The 26,199-nt window shown below is 42.8% G+C and overlaps 1 protein-coding gene and 1 long non-coding RNA gene across 6 annotated transcripts in view; one reads left to right on the top strand and one right to left on the bottom strand.

The window, feature by feature from the left end:
* Acsm1 (acyl-CoA synthetase medium chain family member 1) overlaps positions 1-13,891 on the bottom strand; it is a 32,948-nt gene extending 19,057 nt beyond the window's left edge. For 2 of the 5 annotated variants that reach the window (XM_078024263.1, XM_078024259.1), the window contains exons 1-4: positions 13,685-13,891; positions 8,563-8,805; positions 3,151-3,361; positions 529-736 (exon numbers count right to left, since the gene is read on the bottom strand). In XM_078024263.1, coding sequence (XP_077880389.1) covers positions 529-736; positions 3,151-3,361; positions 8,563-8,754 — 611 coding nt within the window. In that variant the 5' untranslated portion in view covers positions 8,755-8,805; positions 13,685-13,891. Of the gene's footprint in view, positions 1-528; positions 737-3,150; positions 3,362-8,562; positions 8,806-10,835; positions 10,899-13,684 lie in introns of all 5 variants that reach the window. The other 3 variants (XM_078024261.1, XM_078024260.1, XM_078024262.1) reach the window with 3 other exon arrangements.
* LOC144367531 (uncharacterized) lies at positions 13,685-17,296 on the top strand. The gene is made up of 2 exons (XR_013427018.1): positions 13,685-14,124; positions 15,219-17,296. It is a non-coding gene; the product is annotated as an uncharacterized LOC144367531 (long non-coding RNA).
* Positions 17,297-26,199: the final 8,903 nt, after the last annotated feature.

A 26,199-nucleotide genomic window follows, 5' to 3' on the forward strand; every position in this document is an offset into this window, starting at 1 on the left:
AGAATCCGAGTTGGAGGGAAAGGAGTCTCTCTTACCCCACCTAATCCCATGGTGTCCCATGGGCCCCTAGTTCTCGGCTGATGCAGTGTTTATGCTTGAAGCTTCAGGTCCACCAGAAAAGCAGTTCAATTTGTCCTGCAGCCTTAAGCTTGGCCTTACAAAAATTCATTTTTACATTTCACGAAACTTCTTCATATATGCTTTTTTATATAAAAGTAAGATTTTTTCAATCCCCTATCTGCAAGGAGTATGTGACACAGCAGCCCTCTCTCTTTAAACTTTTCCTTTATATACATATCCAGGCTGAGTGAGAGATGCTTGGAATATCAACTTCCTTACAGATAAAGCAGCCAAGACCCAGAGAGGGGAAGGCACTAACCCAGGATCATAGAGCAGATAACTCAGCTGGGAAGAGAGAGTTTCTGACATCTAACCTTGTGAGCTTCAGATGACTGGCTGCTTGTCTCCCAGGTCTTGGGAGTGGATGCCCTTTCCCCACCACCCACATTTATCAGACCAGAAACTCACCTGATCAGTGACCGAAAGTCCAACCACCCTTCACGGCTGTGATCAGACACCAGCAGCTTGGTTTTCAGAGTGGGGCACTCAGAAGCCACAGAATCCACCGCAGGGGCAAGCGTATCTGTGGTCACAATGGCCTTGGCTTTAGATGCTTGTAGTCGGTACATGATGTCCTTGGCAGTCAGCTGGGTAGTCCCGGGCATGAAGACAATGCCTGGGGACAACAAGGAACGGCTTGTTTCAGGTTCTTTCACCATCATTTGCTTCAGGCCTGGCTCATCTGCAGAGACATCCCCTGACCTCTTGCTAGGCAAGGTATCGTCCACCTGGGATGCAGAACCTCGCACCCTGCGCCAAACCTGCTGGATCAAAATCTTCATTTTAACAAAGTCCCAGAGGGATTATATACATGGTAAAATTGTAAGCCTTGCCCTAAATTTTCTGCTTTCTATGGATTCATCCAGAGGACAGGTGGAGCCAGGTTTACACAAATTTATTCCAGATTTGGGGACACAGTTGCGAATAGGACTGTGTCCCCAACATCAGGACCAGCTGCATTCCAGGGCCCATCTTCACCCCTCTAATGTCTTTCTCTCCCAGTTTCATCTCAAATTTCCTCTCTTTTGCTCATTCCCAGTTTAGCAGCATGGTCTTTTGAACTTGTCTACCTTCTCTTCCATTTCTATCACCAACAGTGAGTTGAAGCCTGCGGCCTCCCTCTGCGGGATTCCCTTCCCTCCTCTGAATGCCCTGTTAGGAACCTTCCTGCCACCCAAGACACCGACCTTTTCCCCTCCACATTTCTTCTCTGCTCTAATGCCTGTGCCCTCTCTCCGTGAGACCACCCTGCCCATCCCGATTCTGCAGGGCTGCCCACCTGCCATCTTCCTCTCTCACAGCTCTTCTCTATTTCAAAAACGGCCAGTCTTCACATAGGCCACTCCTGACTCTAAGCCCGTGCTTGGCATGCTGTTCCTTCGCTTCTAACCCTCGGTGATTCTGCTCATCCCAGGGGGCTCAGCTCGATCAGGTCTTGGATTTCCCATGGATCATTTCTAAGCTCTACACTTCCTCTGCCATCCTTGTTATATTTTTAAATATTTTTTTTTAGTTGTAGGTCAACACAATACCTTTATTCTATTTATTTATTTTTTATGTGGTGCTGAGGGTGGAGCCCAGTGCCTCACATGTGCCAGATGAGCATTCGACCTTTGAGCTACATCCCCATCCCTGATGTTGATTCTTGATTCTAAATAACCTGGTTGAATGAGATGGAGAGAGAGAGAGAGAGAGAGAGAGAGAGAGAGAGAGAGAGAGAGGGAGAGAGAGAGGGAGAGAGAGAGAGAGAGAGAGAGAGAGAGAGAGAGAGGGAGGGAGGGAGGGAGGGAGGGAGAGAGAGAGAGAGAGAGAGAGAGAGAGAGAGAGAGAGAGAGAGAGAGAGAGAAAGAGCATGCAGGACAGGGGTGTAGCATGATGGAATAAGATGTGATTCAGAAATAGTAACCATGAGTCCCATGTTGGTTCTGAATCGCATGGATAAAAGCCATATAGGTAGTTACCAGAGGAAGGGCGCTCTCTACGAAAGAATTCCAACTGATAAATGTAGAGAATATGATATAGATAGACACTTCCGTATAAAACAATCATAATGTCACTTAATTCAGTTGAAAATTACTGATGGATAATTCTGATTGGAGTCAACCATAGTGTAAAGACTCTTGGGGAATGGGACATTCACACAGTCTCATACAGATTACTGCTAAAAAAAAAAAAAGAAAGTGGTGAATACCACCTTGTTCAAGTAGTGGAATAATTACTATAGGTGATCGGGATGCTCACACTGAGAAAGACCCCACCTTCCCTGGGACTAATCCTACCCAAAGTGCGTAACCTGAATAGAACCATGCAGGAAGAGACGGAACAACTGGCCCTGGACTCTTTAAAAATGTCCTTGTCATGCAGAAGAGGTGGGGGGCCATTCTACATTGAAGGACATTAAGGAGACATGACAACTAAATACAATGCATGATACTTCATTAGGCTTAAAGAAATAATATCTACAAAGGATATTATTGGTACCGCTGAGAAACTTGAACTCTGGGCGCGTGTGTTGGGTACTGTGTTGTGCTGATGTTACTCTTCTCACGAATGATAACACTATTGTATTCTGTCAAGGGATTATCTTGGATTTTGACAGATGCATTCTCTTGTGTTTATAAGCATTTGCCTACTGTTGGTAGGTATCACAGTGTCCACAACCAATTCTTAAATGTTTCACTGAGAGAGAGAGAGAGACTGAGCGATCACTTAAATATGGGAAAATGTTAACAATTGATCAATCTTTAAAAAAACAAAAATGTCTGAGACCATGCAAGAGAAAGCATGTGCATGTGTGCAAGAGAGAGAGAGAGAGAGAGAGAGAGAGAATTTTGGCATTAATGACATTGTGCTTGAGAATGTATGAATGAGTGTGTGAGAAGAATTGCCAGAGCCCAGGGAGCCTGGCCCATGGTTCCAGCAAGAGAGCAGGGACTCCTGTGCCAGGCTGGGTGCCCAGAACCTGATATCCCAGGACTGACCGGCTCTAGGGCGTCCTGAGGACCACTCAGGACCCCTGGAGTCACTGACCTGTCCGGATGCAGCCCACGGTCACCAGCCACCACTCAGGCACACGTGGCAGAATCAAGGCCAGATGGTCTCCCTGCTGCAGGCCACAGGCCTGTGTGAAGACGTTGGCTGTGCGGCGGGTTAACTCGGATATCTCCCGGAAGCTCCACTTCACTTCATCGCCTTGGCCGTTCACCCACCACAGGGCTGTCTCTGAACCTCTCTTGCCCTCCTAGGCGAGATCACACGCCATGTGTTACTTCCTGCTTCAAAGGAAACGGCCACTTCTTTGGACAATCCATTGTCGTGGTCACATGGCTGGGTGAGCGTAGCTCAAGGACCCAGATTCCACTTTAAACATATATGGAGCCAAGAGAGTTTGGGAGATGAGGTGAGGACCCAGCCAACTTCTGCCCTTCTGTAGCCCCCTCCACCTCAGATCCCATAAGACCATGCACGAACAGCCTTCATGTCTTCTACTGAAGATTTAAGATTCTGTTTCTTCATGTTTCTCTATGAGTTCTGTTTGGACAGTGGATTTCTCTCTATGCCTCAGTGTCTCCATTATGAAATGGGAATAATTATATGGCCTAGAAGTTAGTAGAGTTTGAGATAGTTAATGAGAAAAATACTTTTAAGAGTATCTGGCATAAAGTAAGGGCTCAATATTATCACAACAAAATAAAACAAAAGAGCATCACTTGATTGCTAAATATTTTGAGATTTTAAAAAATTAAAAAGGTACTTCTAGAGGTCGGGATAACAAGTTAGCAAACTCTCCAGGCCCTTATTTCTTCAGAAACTTCAAGTAAACAACAACAGATTTACTAAAATATCTTCTGGGAGCTCTAGAAATTAGTCAAGGATCTTCAGCAATCAAGCAAATGCCCACAGCAAGCAAGAAAAAAAAAAACAGTTAAAATGTAGAAAGATTTGTGATGTTTTTGTTTATCTTTGCCTCTTCCCCATGCTTGGGGTGGTGCACTGCAGTCAAGGGTAAACCACCCAACTCCTGACTCCTCTCTCAGGAGAGAAGAAAAGGAGTCTAACTTGTTTGCAATGTTCTGGCTTGGCACCGGACTGCCTGAGCAACTGGTTTCTGTACTTCCTGATTCAGAGGAAAAGCAGAGTTTGAGTATCAGATTGCAGATCTCTGAAAGCAGCATCAGGTATCATGGTGACTGGGGGCAAGAGATGATGGACAGAGAAATACGACTGGACATCCAAGATCCTGAGAAGAATTGAGGATGAGGTGTCTAGGGCCATTACGACATTTAAAGACTTCCAGGTAAATGGGAAAATTAGTGGGAGGAGGAGCACTTAAACAGGCCCTAGGAAAACAACTTTCTGAAAAGGCCTGAGCTGACATTAATCTATTAAGCCAGGCAAACTGGTGAAGGTTTTCATCTGTAGGGAGTCAGTCTACAAGACTGAGACAAGTGTCTTCCTCCACACCAAATGCTCACAAAGCACCCAGAGGAACAGGGAAACATGGACTATTCCAGGGAACAAAGTAAATCTCCAAAAACTTACCCTAAAGAAATGTGGGCATCGGTTTTTCGATGAAGATTTTAAAACAACTATCTTAACTATACTCAAAGAGCAAAAGAAAGACATAGACAAAGCCCTAAAGAAAATCAGGAAAACTAAATGAACAAGTGATAACATCAACAAAGCTGAGTTAATTATTTTATTTTTTAAAAGAACTAAATGAAATTCAGGAGCCCCAAATTGCAGTATAACTGATTTGAAAATTCACTAGAGGGGGTCACCAGAAGATTCAAACAGGTAGAAGAAAAGCATGAGTAAAGTTGAAGACAGTTCATTTGAAATTATTGGATTTGGGGAGCAAAAAGAAAAGTGAATTAACAACAAATGAACAGAGCCTAAGAAACCTATGGCATATTACCAAGCACAACAATATACGCATTTTGGGAGTCCCAGAGGGAGAACAAAGAGAGAAAGGTACATTGAACTTATTTGATGAAGTAAAGCCCAAACTTCCTAAATTTGAGGCAAGACCTGGACAAGAGACTCAACATCTTTAAGAAGGATAAACCCAAAGAGAACCATAATTAGACACATTATAATCAAAACATGAAAGCCAAAGACAAATAGATAGTCTTGAAAGCAGTAAAATAAAATCAATTCACCATGATTCATTGTGTACAAGAGATCCTTAAGAACATTTTTAACAAATTTCTCAGCAGAAAACGTTCGGGCCAGAAGGCAGTGAGATGATATATCTGAAGTGCTTAAATAAAAAAAGAAGAAAAATCCTATCAGCCAAGAACTCTATACCCAGCAGTTCTTCTTCAAAACTAAGGAAGAAATTAGTATATTCTCAGATAAACAAAAGTTGATGGAGTTTCACTAGAATTGCCTTATAATATCCTAAATAATGGGGGTAGAAAAGTAAACAAAACCGATGACCCTTCACATTTTGTTAATTATTTTCTTGATGGCTTAAGGAAAATGTGAAATATGAAAACATCATTTTTATAAAGGTAGTTACATGTTCCAATATGAGAATCATCATTATTTTAATTTTGGCTTATAACTTTATGCTATTTAAAATATAAGGCATAAAATATTCTAAATTCTTGCTAATGGGTGCATACTACATAAGGACGTCCTTTGTGACAACATACAGTGGGTAAAAAAACTGTAAAGGAGAAGAATTTTTGTATGTGACTGAAGTTCAGTTTTATTCTTTTCTTTTTGGCACAGGGGATTGAACTCAGGGACACTCAACCACTGAGCCCCATCCCCAGCCCTATTTTGTATTTTATTTAGAGACAGGGTCTCCCTGAGCTGTATAGTGGTGCCTCACTGTTGCTGAGGCTGGTTTTGAACCCGTGATCCTCCAGTCTCAGCCTCCTGAGCTGCTGGGATTATAGGTGTGCATCACTGCACCTGGCTGGTTATTATCATTTTTTTTTAAGTAGATTGCTATAAGCATGGGATGTTTTGTGAAATCCTCATGGTGGTCACAAAGGAAATATTTATAGTTTCCAGATATTCCAAAGGAAATGAGAAAAATAAAATAAAATCATGTCACTATCAAAGATCAACGAAACATGAAAGTAGAGAGAGAGAGGAAATGAGGAACAAAAAAGCTATAACACATGAAGAAAGCAATTGGCAAAATGCAAAGTAAGTGAAGACTCGTACATTTGTTTTATTTACTTGTCTATTTCCATTATTTAGAATAGTTCTTGGTACGTCTTAGGTGTTCATCAAATCTTAGATGAATGAATGAATAAAGTTAATTAGAAACAGAATGAATAAATGTTGACATGAATCTCTCATGAATAAATTTGGATGCTGCTCCAGAAATCAACTGGAATTAAATATACTATCCTAGGAGATTATAATAATACATAATCTGGTTTCCAAGAGCAACCATGCGTTACAAATTGGGTGGCCTCAATAAGTAACTATATTCCACTCATGGACCATGTTGTCTAGCTTACAAGCTCCATTTTGTTTTATAAGGAATTCTTGGCCAAGACTAAAATGATCAAAATATTTCACCAAAAACTCTTGCATTTCTAACTTACATTTTACAGTTAAAATATGTTGAAAAGAAACCGAGTCAATATAAATGCTGTCACTCTATAATGGTTCGGGCATTGCCATTGATTAGGTCATGGATCGGTTTCTGTGTGATGCTTGTTAATCGGTAAGGAGAGGTTCAGGAAGCCAGAGAGGACCTTATGGAGTAAGCAGCAAGGCATGTACCAAAATTAGTTTATTCTACAACTGCAGTGAGCAACTATTATGTTAGGTACCAGACAAGTCTCTAGAGAGAGTCACTGAATGAGTCTAAGTTACTGGTCATGACCAAGGCAATTGGTAAAACAGAAAAAAGACAGCCAAGAAATATTTTGAGAATGAATACCAATGGGATGCTGGGAGTGAGAAAGATTTGGAGATATGGAGAAATTGGCAGGGACTGATAATGATGTTATAAAGCCCAACAAAGATTAGCATTCTCTCGGGGGGGGGGGGGAATGTTTACTTGGTTGTTAAATCCACAGGTTGGTGCGTCAACTTATTAATCAGAACTTTAGGGACATAACCAGGGAAAAGGTGATATATACCATTGCTTCTTCCTTTCTACTTCCTCTCTGGTTCATTTCATGTTCCAAAGTTCTTAACCAGATTTCTGGTTTGGGCATTGAAGAAAGTCAATTTATGCTCTGAAGGCAAAATCTGACCTCATCACATTTTGAGACTTGGTTAAATAATGGATTATGAAAGCCGTCATCCCGGGCACCAAATTCTGCTCCTCCACCAGCAGGTTATTTAAGTCCTTGGAGCCTCAGTTTCCTCGTGTGGAAGACGAGGACCATAACTGCCCATAAAATCAAAGGATTAAATGCAAAGTGACCGACGGAAAACAAAATGTTCTCTGTAATGAAAGGCTCTATTTTTCTTAGGGTTTATGTTATCCTTGAAAAAATTGAGGAAAGTAAATATCATGTCTCTGAAATGCCTCTTTCCCTTTCTGAGAACCTAGCCAAGACTAGTGACCAATGAGAATAAGCATATAGGTTGGAATGCCCAGATAAGGATTATCGTGAAGGACACTGATTCTCACACATGCAATACATTTTAGTGCAACGTGTTATCTGTAGAACCTGCATTCTTACACATATGCCAAGATAATCTACTCCTTGAAATTATGGTTATACAAGGGAACAATGATGTTCCATTGATATCACATACTATGATATCACTATTTATGTACACTAACCAATAAAATCCCCCCCCCCTGCAGTAACTGGTGTGAAACAGAGCGCTGTAGGGAGGGTCCAGTAATCTACAATACTGTACAAAGCCCTATGAGGGATGGAGGTGCTATTTGTCTAGTGCATCACCTTAGGACCTTCCCTATAAGCTCGTTTTTAATTAACCCTGTGTCTCACATGCCATCTCCAGGTTTCTTTGGTCTCTCAGCAACCCATACCACTTCCCTAGCATAACTGGATGTGGACAGTCTGGGGTTATTATGAAAATTTCGAAAAAGGAAGAAAAAGAGGGTGGAGAGAAAGACATTTGAGAAGGCATATTAGCCTCGAATAATAATGTTTGGATGCATGTTCATGGGGTTCATAAAAAAAATTTTTTATCCGCTCCAACTCCATCTCAGGTGAATTCTCTCTTTGTACCAAAATGGATTCTGGGTGAATTTTCACAGTGTGGCTGAGACTTAGTAGCCGGACACACCACCCATTTACCACTCTAACTTCTCGTGCCATCACTATTTTGCTCTTGGTCTGTGTCTTGGGAAAAGATGAGCCGTGTGCTAGAGGAGGAATATTCTGGAGGCCCCAGGGACTAGTTTCTCTGGAAACACCTAATAAAAACAAGATCAGGCCCACTGAGACGGACCCTCTCTCTGCCCTCCACACAATGCACTCTTACCTTCTCCATCTGAGCCCAGTAGTCCACCACTGAGCTGGCGAAGTTGAATTCCTCAGGTGTATCATGGTCACTCCACCTCGGGGCTCTAAGTCCTGATGAAGATTGGCGGCCCACCTGCCGAGGGGCAGGGTGGAAGATGTGGAAGGATTTGTGGATGCCACAGAGGACCCGGAATCTCATCAGCCACTGCATAGTGGGGCAGTCCTCAGCAAGTGGACACGGAATTCTCAGGTCACCACCTGCCTTGGGAAGAGACGGCTTACCGGTTGACCATGCAGCAGGAAACGTTCCCACAAAAAGGATGAGTGTTCTCAGTTCCTGATTAGAGTGAAAGCTTTGTTTCTGTTCACCAGGGGCTGGAAGGCACAGCTTATTGATGTAGGTGGGGATTTATCTTCTCCACTGGGGAACCTTGGGGTACAGTGTGCTGCATGAGGTTGGTACACATTCATGGTGGCCTTCTCCTTCAGCAACTTTGGATTTAAGTCAAGGATGGCAACCGTATGGCCAGCCATTCTCCTTGTGGTAGAAACGGGTCATTTTGGAAGTTCTGTACCCCAGTCGGTCTTTATTCCAGAGACCACTCTTCCCACCATATGTAGTCTGGTGGTTCCCATTAGAAATGGCTACGTCTTCAGATAACCCTGACTAAAGGTGTTTGGTTCAGGGTTGTGCAGTCATTTCTAATGATGTTAGTAACCCAATCTGGGTCAGTCAGAATCCCTCTCCGTGTGTGTGTGAGTGTGTGTGTGTGTGTGTGTGTGTGTGTGTGTGTGTGCGCGTGCGCGCGCGCTCAAAGAATAGATATGGCTGACTCTCACTAGGGGAAGCCCCAAAATGCACATTTGGGGAACTGTGTCTATGATTCCTATCATGTGAAAAGAGGGAAGCTTATGTTTAGAGAGATGGAGATGAGGGTAGCAGAATTCTGGAGACATTCAAATCCCTGCTTTATATTGCTCCTGAGAGGCCCTTCAGCCTCTGCCACTCTCGCTTATACTCTGTGAGCCAACAATGTCCTCCTTGCCTGAGACTGGGTTTCCGTCCCTTGAAACCGAGTGGATTCTAACACACATACACCACCATCCTCAGGGAAGAAGCTGCTAGTCTCAGAGCCCCCTTCCCCACTGGACTGGGATATACCCACGAGATCTTCCCTAGGTTCTCCTGGGCAGCCATTCCCTATCCATCCGAGTTAACACACGAAAGGAAACCTGTTGGTCCTTCTGGAGCCTGAAAGATGTTTTCAACATGGGAGCAGAACTCTCATTTATTAAGATTCTTCTTGAATTTTGAATATGAAAATTGGCTTATGTGAGAATCTACCTTTCCATGAAAATGGCTTTATTTTGTGTCATTTTATGTTAGAAAATCCTTTCAGAGACTCTGTGTTTGGAAGTTAGCTTTAGATTTTACAGACTGGATTGAGATGGACTCACTGAGGATGATAACTAGATTGTGGAGTTAAAGACTCCAACCGACTCTAATTTTATCATAGGAGTGACTATATTGAAGGGTGTAGGCCCTAGACATAGGGTCTTCATGGAATAGACGCTTGTTAGTTGTTTTTTTTTTAATCTTATTTTTAAATTGACAAATAATAATTTTACAAATGATAATTTTGCATATTTATGGGCTACAGGGCAACGTCTGGATCTATCCATGAAAATGTTCACTGAACAGATAGATGTTTTCCACTTGGCAAACAAGATTCAAGCACTTTATCACTCACAAGGCCACCCTCCCTTAGTTTTGACAGTAATACTCTTGGACAATAGCGTCATAGAGTAGATGGATAAGAGTAGTAATGGCCAGCAACACTGGGTTTTTATTTCAACCTGGCACCAATCGGCTGGGGATGAGGACTCTCTGCCTCATTTACACGGGACATTGTCCAACTTGACCCAGTTCACACCATTCCCTGTTTTATTGCACCTCCCTCCTTCAGTAACCTTAGCTGCTCAGCCCCTGTTGACATTTGAGCTTAGTCTAAGTTAAGGAGGGACACGGGTATCTCCAAAGTTGCAAGGCAAGTTTAACAGCAGAACCATTTCATTTCCCCAACTCTGTGATTTTCCCCAACATACACCTCCCTGCACAGATGTGAGCTGGTTTAGAGTGAGAACACCAAACTCCGTTGCTATTTTTCTACGACATATATGACCTCGGGGGTCTTCCTTAAATATTAACTCACTATTGGCTCCAAAGGCAGTGCAAATGGCCCCTTAATAATCGGCTAAAGAACAAGAGATATAATGAGGAAATTCATTTACCCTTGATTCTGTGAGCCAGCCATGTCCTCGATTGGATTTCTGTCCCTTGAGGCCATACGGATTCTGAAACACATACACCACCATCCTTGGGGTGGAAGCTGCTAGCCTTTCGATACCTTCCCTACCAGACGGAGTGAACCTACAAGATCTGCCCTGGGTTGGTCTTTTACAGAGTCATTCCTAATCAAGTTGACATATGAAAGGAAACCTGTTTCATCATTGGGCTGGATTGTGTTCCCCCGAAAGGCATGTTGGAGAAATAATCCCCAATACTTCAGAATGGGACTGTTTTTAGAGACAGGGTCTTTGAAGTTGAGGTTCTTAGGATCAGTCCTCATACCATGAGTGCTTGCCTTGTAAGAAGAGGAGATAAGGACACAGGCATACTTGGAGGGAGAAGGCCAAGAGAAAAAAGAAGACAGCCATCTACGAGCCAAGGAGACAGGCCTCAGAAGAAACCACCTTGACTTTGGCCTTCTAGTCTACAGAACTCGGAGGAAAAAAAAAATGTCTTTCATTCAGACTGTGGTAATTTGCTACTGCAGTCGTGATGAACCAACATCATCTTATGGTTGCAATTCGAATTTAATCTTCATTATGCAAGACGGCCAAATCCGGTGCCCAGCTAAGGAGGAGTGTGGCAGTTGAGAGTGTGGCCTTAGGGATCAAAGAGTTCCACTTCCAGCCCCTTTGCTGGGCACCTGCTTAACTGTGAGCAGCCTACTGAACCTCCTCGGCAAACCTCAACAGGAATAGCAGCAGCTGTTGCCTGGATTCGTGGTGGCGATGTAAAGACACCCTGAGAAAGGCGTTTTGCATCAACCCAGCACAGATGCACACCCTCAGAAGATGAGCTGGTAGATAACACTCTCCCTGGGGAACCTTGCTGAAGCCCTGCCTAGAGAAATGACCCTTCAACCTCTAGAATAGGGCCTAAAAAGAAGTGGGGCTTGGTTTCTGAATGTAGAAACTGCAGGTCCAATTTCGCCCTGATATGTACAGACATGGAGGAACCTGATTCATGATGTTAAGGAGACTAAAAAGTCATCCAGGCCCGGTGGTGCATGCCTGTAATCCCAGCGGCTCAGGAGGCTGAGATAGGAGGATCCCAAGTTCAAAGCCACCCTCAGTAACAGTGAGGTGCTAAGCAACTCTGTGAGACACTGACTCACAGACTGGGGATGGGGCTCAGTAGTCAAGTGCCCCTGAGTTCAATTCCCAGTGACCCCCACCAAAAAAAAAAAAAAGAAAGAAAGAAAGAAAGAAAGAAAAAGTAAAAAATACCTATATCTGTACATCTATGTTTAGGCCTATGTCTCTATCTACATCAGTGTCTACACCTATATCTTCCCTCATAATTATTATTTTATCTACATTTATAATTGTACCTATATGCATATCACTGTCTCTAACTATGTTGATATGTGCATATCAATAACTATATCTGTCCTCCATCTGTTGCTTATAGTGCTTGGCACATAGGAAAGTACTCAATAAATGGTTAGTTTTTTTCCTTCTTTGTCATAATTCAGAAAACCAGGGAGAGAAAACCCAGTATGGCCATAGATTGAACTATAGAAAAAGATATTTGTTAACTTCTAAAATATCTATTGTGGATGTGCCACATATGGTTGTAGATACTATCAGAGATTAATGAGACGGAGAGAGTTCCTACCCATTTGAAAATTCAGTCAAGAACATTCTATGAAGATGGCTTTAAAGAACAGTCTTTGAGGTGTTTCAAGTCTATTCTGAAGGCAAGTTTGGACTTGGCTTTGAGAGGTAGCTGGCCTCCAAACTACATGTGCAGGCACTCAGGTGCCTTGGAAATCTTCTGCAACCAAACTCTGACTTCACAGCCTTTGAATAAATAAGATGGACTAATAAGCTACTGAAGAAAGCAACAGCTCTCGGTGTGTTAGGCAATCCTGGAGTTCAGAGCCAGAGTTTGATTTTTGGCCCCCCCACCCCCATCTGGGTGCTCTCTGCAACTGTTCATGTCTCTGAACTTGGGGGCATAATAACACCCACTTCCCAGTTTTCCAGCATTGAGTAGGGTATGCAATACGAGCTCAATCAATGCATGTTGAAGTGCCCTTCAACTCTCAGTGATTCTAAAGCCAGCCACACTCCTTCTTAGATACATTTTTTTTTTTAAAGAAAATGAATGAAGGCATTCATTTAATAGAAAGTGGACCAACTTCTGCACTGTGAAGTTCTCTTTCAGTCCCTGGGCTCCCCCGCTGCACTCTCCACCCAATTCCACCATGGCCAGAGTTGCCTGATGGGTAAACTATGGGCCAGCCACTGGGCTCCACTGAACATGGTGTATTCCCATTTCTTTATTTATTTTTGGTGCAGCGGGGTTGGGGGGATACCATGGATTGAACTTAGGGACACTCCACCACTAAGCCACATCCCCAGTCCCATTTTATATTTTATTTAGAGACAGGGTTTCACTGAGTTGCTTGGCGCCTTGCTTTTGCAGAGGCTGGCTTTGAACTCGAGACCCTCCTGCCTCAGCCTCCCCAGCTGCTGGGATGACAGGCGTGGGCCACTGTGCCTAGTCCTATTTATTCTTCTTACCCCATAGCACCATCCTTATTTTTTTCAGGGAAAGAAATGAAGCGTAAGAGAAGTTAAGTGACTGTTGCCCAATATGTCACCTAACTGGTCAATGGCATTATCAGAACTTGAAATTGGATTTTCAGTTCAGGGCTTCTGTGACACACACACACACGCACACATATACACACATGCACGTGCACACACACACACACACACACACACACACACACACACACATACACACATGCTTTCAAAGAAGCTAGAGTCTGTTTCTGTCTTACCTGGTGCTGTTGAGGACACAGCTGGATTAAGTCCCCAACAGGAGTAGGAAAGGGGACTTTGTTTTGTGCTCAGATCTCTCCAGACAAGTACACACGGCAGACCTTGGATCCTGGCTGCAAAGAACCTTGAGCAGAGAACTGGTCAGGAATTGGTTGACTCAGCACGGGGGAGGAGATGCCCAATAGAACAGGGTAGAACACAGTTGCAGGTCTCTAAGAGAGAAAATCAGAGAGACAGATTCTACAGAGTCACCTCCTACTTTTGTGGGATGACCCTGGTGTGCAAGAATAATAACCAGAGGAGCATGTTTATCAGCTGTCTGTGGCTAACTGGCTTCTCTCATCCAGCCCCACACCCTCATGTCTTCATCTGCTGACAGCTGAGTGGCAGTAGCTAGGTACTGCACCCTGAGGCAGAAAGATCCGGGTTTGAGCCTCAGGTTTGTCACTTAACACATGACAGATCTTGTTGACTTCCTTGCTCTGCGGCTCACTTTCCTTATGGGTGAAACTAGAATGGTAACTCTCAATACCTATTTTCCAAGTTTTTTTTTTCGTGTGTGTGTGTGTGTGTGTGTGTGTGTTTTAGGATTAGATGAGACAATTCATGAAATACATAACACCGTGCTGAGCAAAACTGTTAATGGCTGCTGTCTTTATCTGGGATTCTAGGAGAGACAATTGAGTGCATTACAAAATGCAAGAGCTGAGATCCTGGCTCAGCCACTTACAAGAAGGCTGTTGCGGAAGCCCTTGACCTCTTTATTATTTTGTACTGAGGATTGAACCCAGGGGTGCTTAACCACTGAGCCCCATCCCCAGCCCTATTTTGTATTTTATTTAGAGACAGGGTCTCACTGAGTTGCTTAGGGCCTTGCTAAGGGGCTGAGGCTGGCTTTGAACTTGCGATCCTCCTCCTGTCTCATGCTTGTTCCATGGGACTATTGAAAGAATTGTGTGACAGAAAGTCTATAGAGCGCCTGGCCTGGGCATTAGACACAGGTTTGAGATGGAGGTTGTGCTGGTCACCCTGGGTTGTCACAGGTACTGGTCTGTACTATTAATTTGCTAATGGAGCCATATTTCATTGTGGGGGTGGTTCTTAGAGAAGAGAAGACCTCCAGGATTCTGGCCCAGCTTTCCCAAGCACCTTTGGCCTTCCAGTCGCCCCTGAGTATGGGGGAACAATACCTCGACTCAAAGTCACCGCTAAAGATCCCTGGCAACAGGGCTGAGGGTCAAGTCTAGTTTCTTACACGGGTAACAAGGTTGGCTACTCATTAAACCCCCAATGTATCAAAGTGCGAAAACCCTGTTATTAAAGCAGAGGTCTCTTTCGAGGACAGAATGGAAACTGGAGGAAGAGCCCATGAGATACATCCTGGAGTCCCCTGTGGGACAGTAGGACTAGTTTATGGTCAAGAGGACAGGCTCTGGGCCCAGCCTTGAGTAGAACATTTACCATTTCCCAGCTCTGTGATGTGGACATGTTTCTTATCCCTCTTTGCCTCAGATTTCTCATCTCTCACAACAGGTGTGTTGAGAGCCACAGCCGAGGGGGCCCCAGCAAACTTCCAGCTGCCAGCAAACTTCCAGCTGCCAGCTGATGATTGGCTCACAGCGGTCCCAGCAAACTTCTAGCTGCCAACTGATTGGCTCCTCTGCGGTGATGCTCATTGGGCTGTTTCCCCGCCCTTTCAGACCACGGAGCTGCTCATTGGGGGACTTTTTTGGCTCCGCCCACGCGACCCAGCCAATCGGCCTCAAGAGCAGGAGGGGTGGGGGAGGTTGAGAGGCTTGTGGGAAGCCGGTGGTGGCAGTTGGGCTCTGAGGGGATTCCTGAAGAGCTGTGTGGTGCTGTGTGTGTGTGTGTGTGTGTGTTCTAAAAATAAAGTTCGTTTCTTTTGACAAGTGGCTCCCGGACTGTGCCCAGCCAGACTGCGGCACAGGTGGACTGTGGACACAGAACTCTTGGAAGATCTCTTTTTTGTTTCTCTGATGTGCAGCTTCTCCTCTAGTTAGCCTGGGGCCACTGGACTCTTAAGTCTGGGCAGCAAACTTCAGGTGGAAGTGACCCAGACACGTCTGGTTTAGGTCACGGGAGAAGCTGATAATCACTCTACGCCATGAGTGGAGAGGGGGACATCATCGAATGGCGGAGAGTCCCTCCATCAACTTCTCAAAATGACTTCATGGAGTTGAATCTCTTGTCAATCTGGGTCCTTGATACTTGCTGTCCTCCTTAGTCTCATAACCAACCTCTGGTTCATTCATTCATTCATCCAACAGGGACTTAAGGAGCATCTTGCAGGTGTGGCTATAATGTGAACATGTCAGACAAGGTCACTGCTGTCAAGGACTTTACATGCTCATGACAGAAAGGCAAAAGACAATAAGCCAAATGTCAATTAAATGGCTAAAAGGATTTCATATGGTGACATAAGACAAAAAATAGAACAGGGCAAGAGGATGGTGTTACTAGGGGTGACATTTTGAGGTCAGAAGAGGGGATGGAGCCAGCTTTGGGAGAGGACTGTCAGGCAGAAGGCACCTACAAAGGTTGGTGGCTGATGGCTTCAAGGAACAGCTAGGAGGCTGGTGTGGCAGGTTATAGAGTGAGAAGTGTGATCAAGAATGAGGTCAGAGACACAGGCAGAAGGCATAACAGGAAATACTTTTAAGATCCGTATAATGAGGTCAAATTCTATTCTAAGTGCAATGGGAAGTCTTCCCCCAATTTTAAGGGGAAAGAGACATGATCCGATTGATAACTAATTTTATTGAATATGTGATTTTGAAATAAAATTGGAGAGTAAAACATTCAGAAAAAGAAATGGCTAGATTTACAAGGCCTACTGTGGCAGTTCTTGGGAGAAGAGATTTTAAAAGGAGTCAAGGATGGGTAAGGGGGCTGGGGACATAGCTCAGATGGTAGAAAGCTTGCTTTGCATGCACAAGGCCCTGGGTTCAATCCCTAGCATCACATACAAAAAATAAATAAATGAATAAATGCAAATTAAAAAAAGAATAGGTAATGGGTCTCCAGCCAGGAGGCTGCTGCTATAGTCTAAGCAAGTAAGATGGCGGCTCTGACAAGAGTCAAGGGAATGCAGGTGGAGAGGGGTGCGTGCACATAGAGCATGTTTTTGAGTTACCATTAGAAGGACTTGCTGTTGGTTTTGATAGGGAATTAAAGATGACAAGAAAAAAAAAAGAATGAATCTCAGACTTTGGGCATCTGCAGTAACATGCATGGTTGGTCATGACTCCTATACGAAGAAGTGGATGCTGCAGAGATTCTGTAACATGTCCAGGGTCCCAGAGGCCCTATAGGGCAGGAATAAGACTTGAGCCCTGGTTTTATTTAAGCTGGTTTCACCTGTTCAACTTTCCTAATGATGTTCTGCCTCTCTGGAGCATTTTCCCGTTTCCAATCCTGGTATCTTCCACCAAGAAACAGACATGGTTGGTAAATTGAGATCTTTCTTATCCTGAGGAACTGGGAGAAACATTCTTTTGTCTTTCCATTATCTGGTCAACTTTATCATCCATCTCCAGGATGAAAAAAATAATAATAATAATTTGCCTCTGCCTTTAAGAACATGACAAAAATCTCAGTGTGGTTTTATCTAGAATACATCAATGGCTTCCCTTTTCATCTCAGATTCAATATTAAATGGGGTTTATGTCCTGGGGTCGGGGGACGATTTGAAATCATGGTGGGAAGACACTTGCCAATACTTAGCACATGGCGAGTGCTTTTCAAATGGGAGTCAGATGGACAGAGCTGGAATTCTCTACTACCTGTCACTGTGTCACACAGACCCTGACAAAGCTCTAGAAATGCTCTACCTCTATTTCTTCACATGAAAATGACAGCACCTACTTCATATGATTACTGTGATAATGAAAGGGGATAATATATGTATAATAGCGACAGCTTAGAGTGGGCACACAGTAACAGGAGTATTCTTATTGTTGGTTATTAGGAGAGGGGAGTAGGGAGAGAAAATAAATAACTCTTTTCTTTTTAGCCTTCAACTTTCTTTTTGTGGAAAAAGTGGCAAAATGCTCTCATGCATCACAATGTCACCTTTAAACTGATTAGACTCTCCTTATTACCTTCCAAAAATACATTTACATTCCTATTCCAGAGTGAAAAGTGACACACAAAATTATATATATAACTTATTGACCCAACAGGATACTTTATCCGGCTATAAAACATCAAATGACATGAATAAATATCAACCAGATTTGTTATTTCTATACTAATCCAAGATTATTGCTACAGGCAATTTTAGTTTGGAGAATACAAACTAGGTAAAGGGCTCTTCCCTAAGCTTTACACTTAACTAAGTTTAACTTTTAAAGTACAGTTTAGAACCCACAGTGTATGGTAACAATAATCACAGGGCTGCATGGGTTAAGAAAAAAATCAAAGAATAACCTTAAATCCTTATACATGTAAGAAACAGTGTTAATGATCAGAAATGGAGTTATTCAGAGTAAACAGATATGACAAGTCTTCAAAATGATAATGTGGCCCTTCTATGTCAGATACCATGTATAAAGGAGAACACTTATTGGTTATCTTGCTGGTAAACTTACATAAACTTTCATTTTATAAATTTTACATAACACTTAGACAAGGCTTAGACAGAGTTCTCAGATGCATACATATGCCTAGTCACATATTTGGTGTGTCAACTATATTGTTATAACCTAAAATATGTTGTTTACTTAACCAGTTACAAAGTAATCTTTTAAAAGGCTTTCAAACAGGCACAACCCCTAATTCCTTTAAGACTTGGTTTACTTAAGTAATAAAGCCTAACATATACAGGAGAATTATCTTGATAGGCAAGAGAAGATAAATGATTCAGACTTTGCTTCATATCAGTCTATTAAAATTAAATCACTTAGTGCTGATTATAGCCAATTACTCTTATTATAGCAAACCCTCTTTCTCTTCGACAGGCTTATACCTATATAGGTGGCCTATTTAGCTAACATCTCTTTGTTCAAGAGACTATCAGTAAAATCAATGTAGCATGGTCCATGTCTTAAAGGACCAAGAACAAATACAAAACACACAGATAGGAGAGATTTCCCGAAACCCAGGGCTGCCAGACAGGAACCTTTAAAACAGATAGACCTGTGTACAAATTTCTTCCACTTACTTTACCTTTGAGAGACCAACTCCAGTTGAAAGATTGTGTCATAATCCAGAAAGCTATTCAAAAGCCAGATGGTTACAGTAAAAGCACCATCTTAGACATGCTTAAACTTGTAGATGGTAAGCTGAGATCTTTTTTTGTCTTCCCTTTTCTTCCCAGATGCAATATTAAATGGGGTTCATGTCCTGGGGTGGGGGGACTATTTGAAATAATGTTGGGAAGACATTTGCCAATCCTGAGCACATGGCAAGGGCTTTTCAAATGGTAGTACTTACACTTACTTTCCTCTGACAGACCAACTGCAATCGCAAGACTGTTCAGAAAAGAAATACATAGACAACTAGAGAGGCCCCCCCCCAAGCTATGGCTGACAGATAGGGACCTTTAAATTGACCATCCAAGATCTTTCCCAAGAGACTACCTGGATAATCAATGCAGGACTGGCCGTGTCTCAAAAGGGGCAGTAACAGATACAAACAAAACACAAACACAAACAGATAATCAGAGGGCATTCCCAAACCCAAGGTCAACAAACAAACAGACCATTAGGGAGTAAATATCCCTAGAGTCCTGCTTAACCATGACCCTTACACCGGTGACTCCACAGATGCCCTTACAAAGAGGGACCAGATGTTCCCATGAAGAGAAAACAGAGGTGAAATCCAGGGTCTCAGTGTGCACGCTGGGGCGCTTACCAGGTGGCCAAGCGTGTCACGACTTTACTGAGTTCAGTTTCCTTTTTCTCAAAGTGGACCATGCTGGAGCAACCTGGGCCGTTCAGGGAGAGAAGGTGGCATTTCCCACCTTCACAAGGAGCTTCAGCAGCTGCTAGGACAACCCCTGAGTCCTCCCCTTTACCCACAGGAATAGCTCTTCTGTTCCTCTTGAAGCAAACTCCCCTGTCTCCTAACTCTCCTGCAGGTGGCTCTCAACAGATTCACCAGCCACCTGAATCCTCAGCATGCAAGTGGGGTTCCATGGAGAGCCAGGCCTGCCCAAGAAAGCTGGAGTGGGCGCTGCTCTTGGGTCCAAGAACACCGCTCTGGGGTCCCACCTGGGTTGCCAAATCTGTTCCCAAAAGCTCAGTCCTCGTCCCTGAGGCCAATCCAATAACAAGGACACAGTTTCGAGGAAAAAGAAAAAAAAAAAAAAGATTTTATTGCTTTGTTAGCAAAGGGGAAACTCCTGTCCCCGAGCCTGTGATTCTCAATTATTTCTCAAGTCACCTCTTGCCTGAAGACATGTATAAACATCATCTCACTCAAATGTACATTAAAGCCACAAGATGGGGGTGTTTTCTTTTCATGATGAAGATGAAGAAATTGAGACTCAAAGTTTCCATGATTAAACCAGATGGACTCAAACAGATCTACTGTTCACTGTGGTTGCAGGGTCTCAAGTCATATAACGTAACCCCTCATGTGGAAGGTATGTTAGCACCGCCGCTATTGCATTAACAAGAATATTCACACTCACGAATTTAAGCTCCTTTTCCAACCCCAGGAAGCTTGGAAATGACAGGAAAGAGTATGTGGACCTAGATCTATCCGGCTTTAAGTTCAGAACTTAGTCACCATGACCAATTATCAGAACAAGTTCATCCTAGGGAAAACTTCCAACCCAAAGAATACAGAGTTCTTTGCAAATCAGACTTTGTCTTCATCTCTAAAGTCCACACGTTCAGCAGGTGAAAACACCCAGGGGCAGAACAAAGCTTGGCTTGAACTGATTCAAATCCCAAAAGCTCTCTTACATCATTCTGGGAACCCTGCAGCTATCTTATGAAAGAGCAGTTTTTGTGTGTCTTTTTTTAAAAAAAAAACTCTGTGTACACTCACGGTAAATGTCAGTGAGTGGCAGAGATTAATTAAATAATTCACAACTAGGACTAAACTGCAGAGCTCTCACTTCAAGTAATGGAGGGGTGAATCATCTGGAGGACTCTCTTCTGACTGATGCCGTCTATCAAGGATGGACAACATGTTTAAAAAGCTACATCATGATGTTCTGGAGAGCAACCAGAACAGGCAGAATGTGTTGGTCATCTACAACTGGAAGATATAAGTGGGATTGTTACCAGTTTCTCATTTTTTTTTTTAGGAAGGAAAAAATCTAAAGAGAGTGGGAGAAAATAAATCACAAATTCTATGAAAGAATTCTGCCCAAATTACCCGCGGATTGTGGAAATACACAGAATCCATGGAGCCTTGGATTCAAATAGCTGAGTGGAGTTTTTAATTGCTAGGCATTATCGGAGGTAAAGAGTTTGGAGTCTGAGTGTGGCCAAGTTAACCACCTGCTAAAAAAGAGAGAAAGAGAAGGAAGGAAGAGAGGGAGGGAGAGAGAGAGAGGGAGGGAGGAAGGAAAAATTATTATAGACAGAAAAAGCATTCTCAAGAGAAATGTGACATAAATGTAGATAACTAATGGCTCAGATGTTGGCATTAGTAGTCAAGGACTTTAACATCTGTGTTAAAGCTATAATGATTATGCCTGGGGACCAAGCAATGAACAAATAAAAATTTTTAAACAAGAAATAAAATTTTAAATTGAGAATAATTTGCTGAGTAAAACATTCATGACCTTAATTAACCAAATAGATTTTTTTCTAGCCGATTGGAGATGATTAAAGAAAGTCAGATCAAAAGAATGAAATTAGATCAAAAGAATCTTGATTTATCACCCTAAAGAACAGAGGGAAGAATATTGTAAAAAAAAAAAATAGAATGAGTGGAGCCTTCACAGCATGTATAATTGGAGTCCCCAAAAAAGACAAAAATATTTTAAGAAATAATGGCCCCCCCAATTTTCCAAATTCTGGTGAAAGATATACGTTTACAGTTCCAAGAATGTCAGAGAACCCCAAACAGGAGGAACACACACACAAAAGAATGATATTTAGGCATATCATCATAATCAGATTTCTGGGAATCAAAAATGGAGAGAAAATTGTGAAAGATGACCAAGGAAAATGACACGTGACACACAGGTGAAGAGAGGTTCAGATTACTCGCTGACTTGGCTAAAGTCCCACTTGGCATTTGCTCTGCAAGCAAAACTATCCACCAAGGGGCCTAGGAGGAGAGGCACACACCAGTAGTGCAGCAGAAGGCAGCTCTATCCAACTTGGTCTCAATTCTGGACCCTGAAATGGCCCTCTAACTCAGTTTCTGACCATCTCAGCTTCAGCATGAGATCATTCCTTGTTCACACAAACCCAGAGTAGATGCCTGGATCAGCCTCTGGGGAGAGCTTGCAAATTTCAGTACCACAGAAGATCCCGAAAAGGGCTGAATCTTGTCTTCAGCCTCTTTCCGTTCCCCAATCAATCTTCTCTGCTCAGGAAACTGCTGGGATACTTGCCTGTCTATGTCTCTGGGACACACTTATCCATCTCTGTTGTACAGCCGATTCTGAAAGGGCCCCAAGCCTCAACCCCAAAGCTATGGACTGAAAGCAATTCTTTCCAGCCAGGAACAAGCTGAGAGACTTACTCATCTAAGCCCTTGGGGCAGACTTGACAAACCTGGGTCCTGCGGCAGATCCTGAAACAGCCCCGTGTCTCAGCTCCACTTTCTCTCAGTGGCAGATTGAGAGCAGGTTTCCTGGCCAGTGGCCTGTTAGAAGACACTCCCAACTGTGGCACCAGGGATCAGTCCAAAGACTCTGGACTCTGTTGTAGACCCTGAAGCAGTGCTGCAACTTGGTTCCAGTCCCTATCAATCTCAGATTGAGTCAGTACTGCCTGCCCAAGGACCCACTCAGAAATCCATCAAGGGCCTTTGCAGAGACCTAGAAGAACTCACACTTATCCACAAGCCAGGCCACAGAACTACTGGCTATGCATTCTGAAACTGACCCTGGATCCAGCACCAGCTGCTTTACCTATGTCCTTGAGAGAGTTGATTCCACACCTAGATACCAGACAGGATCCATGCCTGTTCCCTAACTCACCAACTGTGGACCCCACTGCGGGAAGAGCAGCCACCGTGCGATTTGGCTCCAAAAGCATTTGACTATGACCCAAGAGAGACAATCTCCTCACCCCCAGATATGCAGTAGAAAACCCCAAGCAGCCCAAATCAGTTTGTAAGAATTGGAGGAAGTATTTGTTCCTTCTTATGCACAGACACTAACGCAAGGCTACATGACTAAGAATCAGGAACACCAAAGAAAAATCATGGAGCTCCTTCAAGTCACCACCAAGAATTTAATATATTTTAATTACTTGAGAGACAGTTCCAAGTAATCATCTTCAAGAAGCTCAGTGAGATGCAGGAAAACACAGACAACTAAATGAAATGGAAAAAAAAATGCATTAACGCTTTTCCTTTAAGCTTAGGAATAGACAAGGATTCCTACTCTCACCACTTCTACTTCACATGGTACTGGAAGCTCTAGCCAAAGCAATTAGGCAAGAGATAAAATAAATACAAGGCATCCAAATCAGAAACGAGGACATAAAATTATCTCTGTTTGTAGATGACATGTCTTATATGTAAAAAACCCTAAAGATTCCACCAAAAAAAAAAAAAAAGTCAGAGCTTATCAATAAATTCAGGAAGGTTGCAGAATATATAGTCAACCTACAAAACTCAGTAGCATTTTAAACATTAACAACAAACTATCTAAAAAAGAACCTCCCCCCAAAAAATACCCAATCACCATAACAAAAAAAAAACATAGAAATTAATTGAACCAGACAGGAAAAAGACTTCTACACCATGAAACAAGGTTCACATGATGAAAGAAATCGAGAAAGACACAAATAAATAGAAAGATATCCCATGTTCATGGATGGGAAGAATTGATATTTAAAAAAAAATTTATAGCACCTCAAGAGACCTACAGATTCAACACAATCCTTATCGAAATTTCAGTGACAGTTTTCATAGAAATTCTAAAATTTGTATGGAATTACAACCACAGAAACCCCTAAACAACCAAAGCAACCCCAACAGATGGAACAAAGCTAGAGATCTCACATCACCTGGACTTCAACTTACGCTGCAAAGCTGCAGCAGTCAAACCAGCATGATATGGACTTCATAGAAGACATGGACACCAACGGAACAGAGTAGAAAAACTAGAAATAAGTCCACACATTGATAGTCACATATTTTTAGACAAAGATGCCCTCAACACATGATGGGGAAAGAATGGTCTCTTGAATTAAGAATGTCTGTACAGCTGGGTATCCACATCAGGTCCTTTATCTCAACCTGTTTATAAAAGTGATCTCATGATGGATTATACAAGTAAATGTAAGACCTGAAGGTCAAAAATAGAAGAAAAAAAAATAGAGAAAAATCTCCATGACTTTGGTCTAGGCAGTGATTTTTTAAAAAATATGTTACTCAAAGTAACATATTTTTTTAAAAAAGCCAAAATAAGTCAAATGGGATGAAACTAAACTAAAATGCTTCTGCAGAGACAAAGAATCAACAAAATGAAGAGATGAATGGGAGAAAAGATTAACAGACCATAGATCGAATAAAGGATTAATATCCAAAATATAGAGGGCACTTAAATCAATAGTAAGAGAATAAGTAACCTGATTGAAAATAGGCAATATCTGTCTACATAGACATTTCACAAAAGAAGACACATAGAGAGGGGGCGGGGTTGAGAATAGAGAACACTTTTACACTGTTGGTGGGAGTGTAAATTAGTACAACCACCATGGGAATCAGTATGGAGGTTCCTCAAAAGACTAGGCATGGAACCACCATGCGACCCAGCTATTCCACTCCATGGTATTTATCCTGAAGAATTAAAGTCCGCATACAACAGTGACACGTGCCTGCCTATGTTTATAGCAGCACAATTCACAACAGCCAAACCATGGAACCAGTCTAGGTGTCCATCAATGGATGAATGGAAAAAGAAAATGTGGTGTATATACACAAGGGAGTTACATTCAGCCATAAAGAAAAATGAAATCATGGCATTTGCAGGAAAATGGATAGAACTTGAGACCATCGCAGTAAACTAAATGAATCAAACCCAGAAGATCAAGATTATACATTTTTTTTCTCTCATATGTGAAAACTGGAGAGGTAAAAGGAAAAGAAAGGGTGTGGGTGAGGAATCTCATGAAAATCAAAAGGAGATCAAGCAGAGGAAAGGGATCAAGGGGCGGGATGCAGGGAGGAGGGGAGTACGTGCTGGGGAATGATATTGGCCAAATTATTTTATTATATTGTGTGCATGTTTAAATATGTAAATCCCATCATTGTGCACAACTATAACGTACCAATAAAAATGTGGCAAAAGCGGAAGACATGTAAATGGACAATAAGGCATTTGAAAACAGGTCAGAGAAATGCAAATTAAAACCACAAGCCGCTATCCCCTCACACCTGTTGGAAAGGCTATCATCAAGAAAACGAGAGGTTGCAAGTGTTTTTGGCAAGGGTGTGTAGAAAAGAGAACTTGTATATATTGTTGCTCAAATGTACATTAGTCAACTGTTACGGAAAACATTACGGAGGTCCTCAAAAAACTGAAAATAGTCCCTCAGTGATCCCACTTCTACATATACACGTAAAGGAAATGTAGGGAAGAGATATCTGTGGCCTCGTGATTACTTGGGCGTAGGAAGGTGAATACTGCGTGATCTCACTCACAGGTGTGAAGGACATAAGAGAAAAACTCAAACTCAATCTCTTCCACTCTGTGCTCACATACAGATCACTTCTGTGACCCCCCCAAACTCTGGGGATTTCTCCTCATCAGCAAACAAGCAATCAGTTCTGCAGCAGACACCAGCCGGGTGTCCCCTAGTTCAATCCAATTCCGAGGAGATACTGCCCAAGGAGGGGGCCCTTTCCGGCCACTCCCCTGTGGATCTTGGCTGGCCTGAGACTGCTTTTCTCTCAAAGTCAGAGGAACTTGTTGGCCTTAGTCCATGTTGGCCTTGGACTAATCTTTAAGAAGACTGACAGCTTCTGCTATGATCTCAGGGAGACATAAATGTCTTACAAATGTCCTGCCTGCCCTGAAGGAGAAACCACATAAAGGTTTTGTTTTGTACTGGGGATTGAACCTCAGGGTCACTCCACCACTGAGCCCCAGCCCCAGCCCTATTCTGTATTTTATTGAGAGACAGGGTCTCCCTGAGTTGCTTAGCGCCTGGCTTTTGCTGAGGCTGGCTTTGAACTCACCATCCTCCTGCCTCAGCCTCCCAAGCCGCTGGAATGACAGGTACCTGCCACTGTGCCAGGCTCACATAAAGGGTCTTGAGGTGGCTTGGAGAGGGGAAGAGGCCCAGTCAACCCCGCAAAGACTTAATTAAAGCATGAAACAGCCTTGAAGCCTCCAGCACAGCCCACC

The sequence above is a fragment of the Ictidomys tridecemlineatus genome, chromosome 10 (assembly GCF_052094955.1).
Source record: "Ictidomys tridecemlineatus isolate mIctTri1 chromosome 10, mIctTri1.hap1, whole genome shotgun sequence".
Lineage (NCBI taxonomy): Eukaryota > Metazoa > Chordata > Mammalia > Rodentia > Sciuridae > Ictidomys > Ictidomys tridecemlineatus.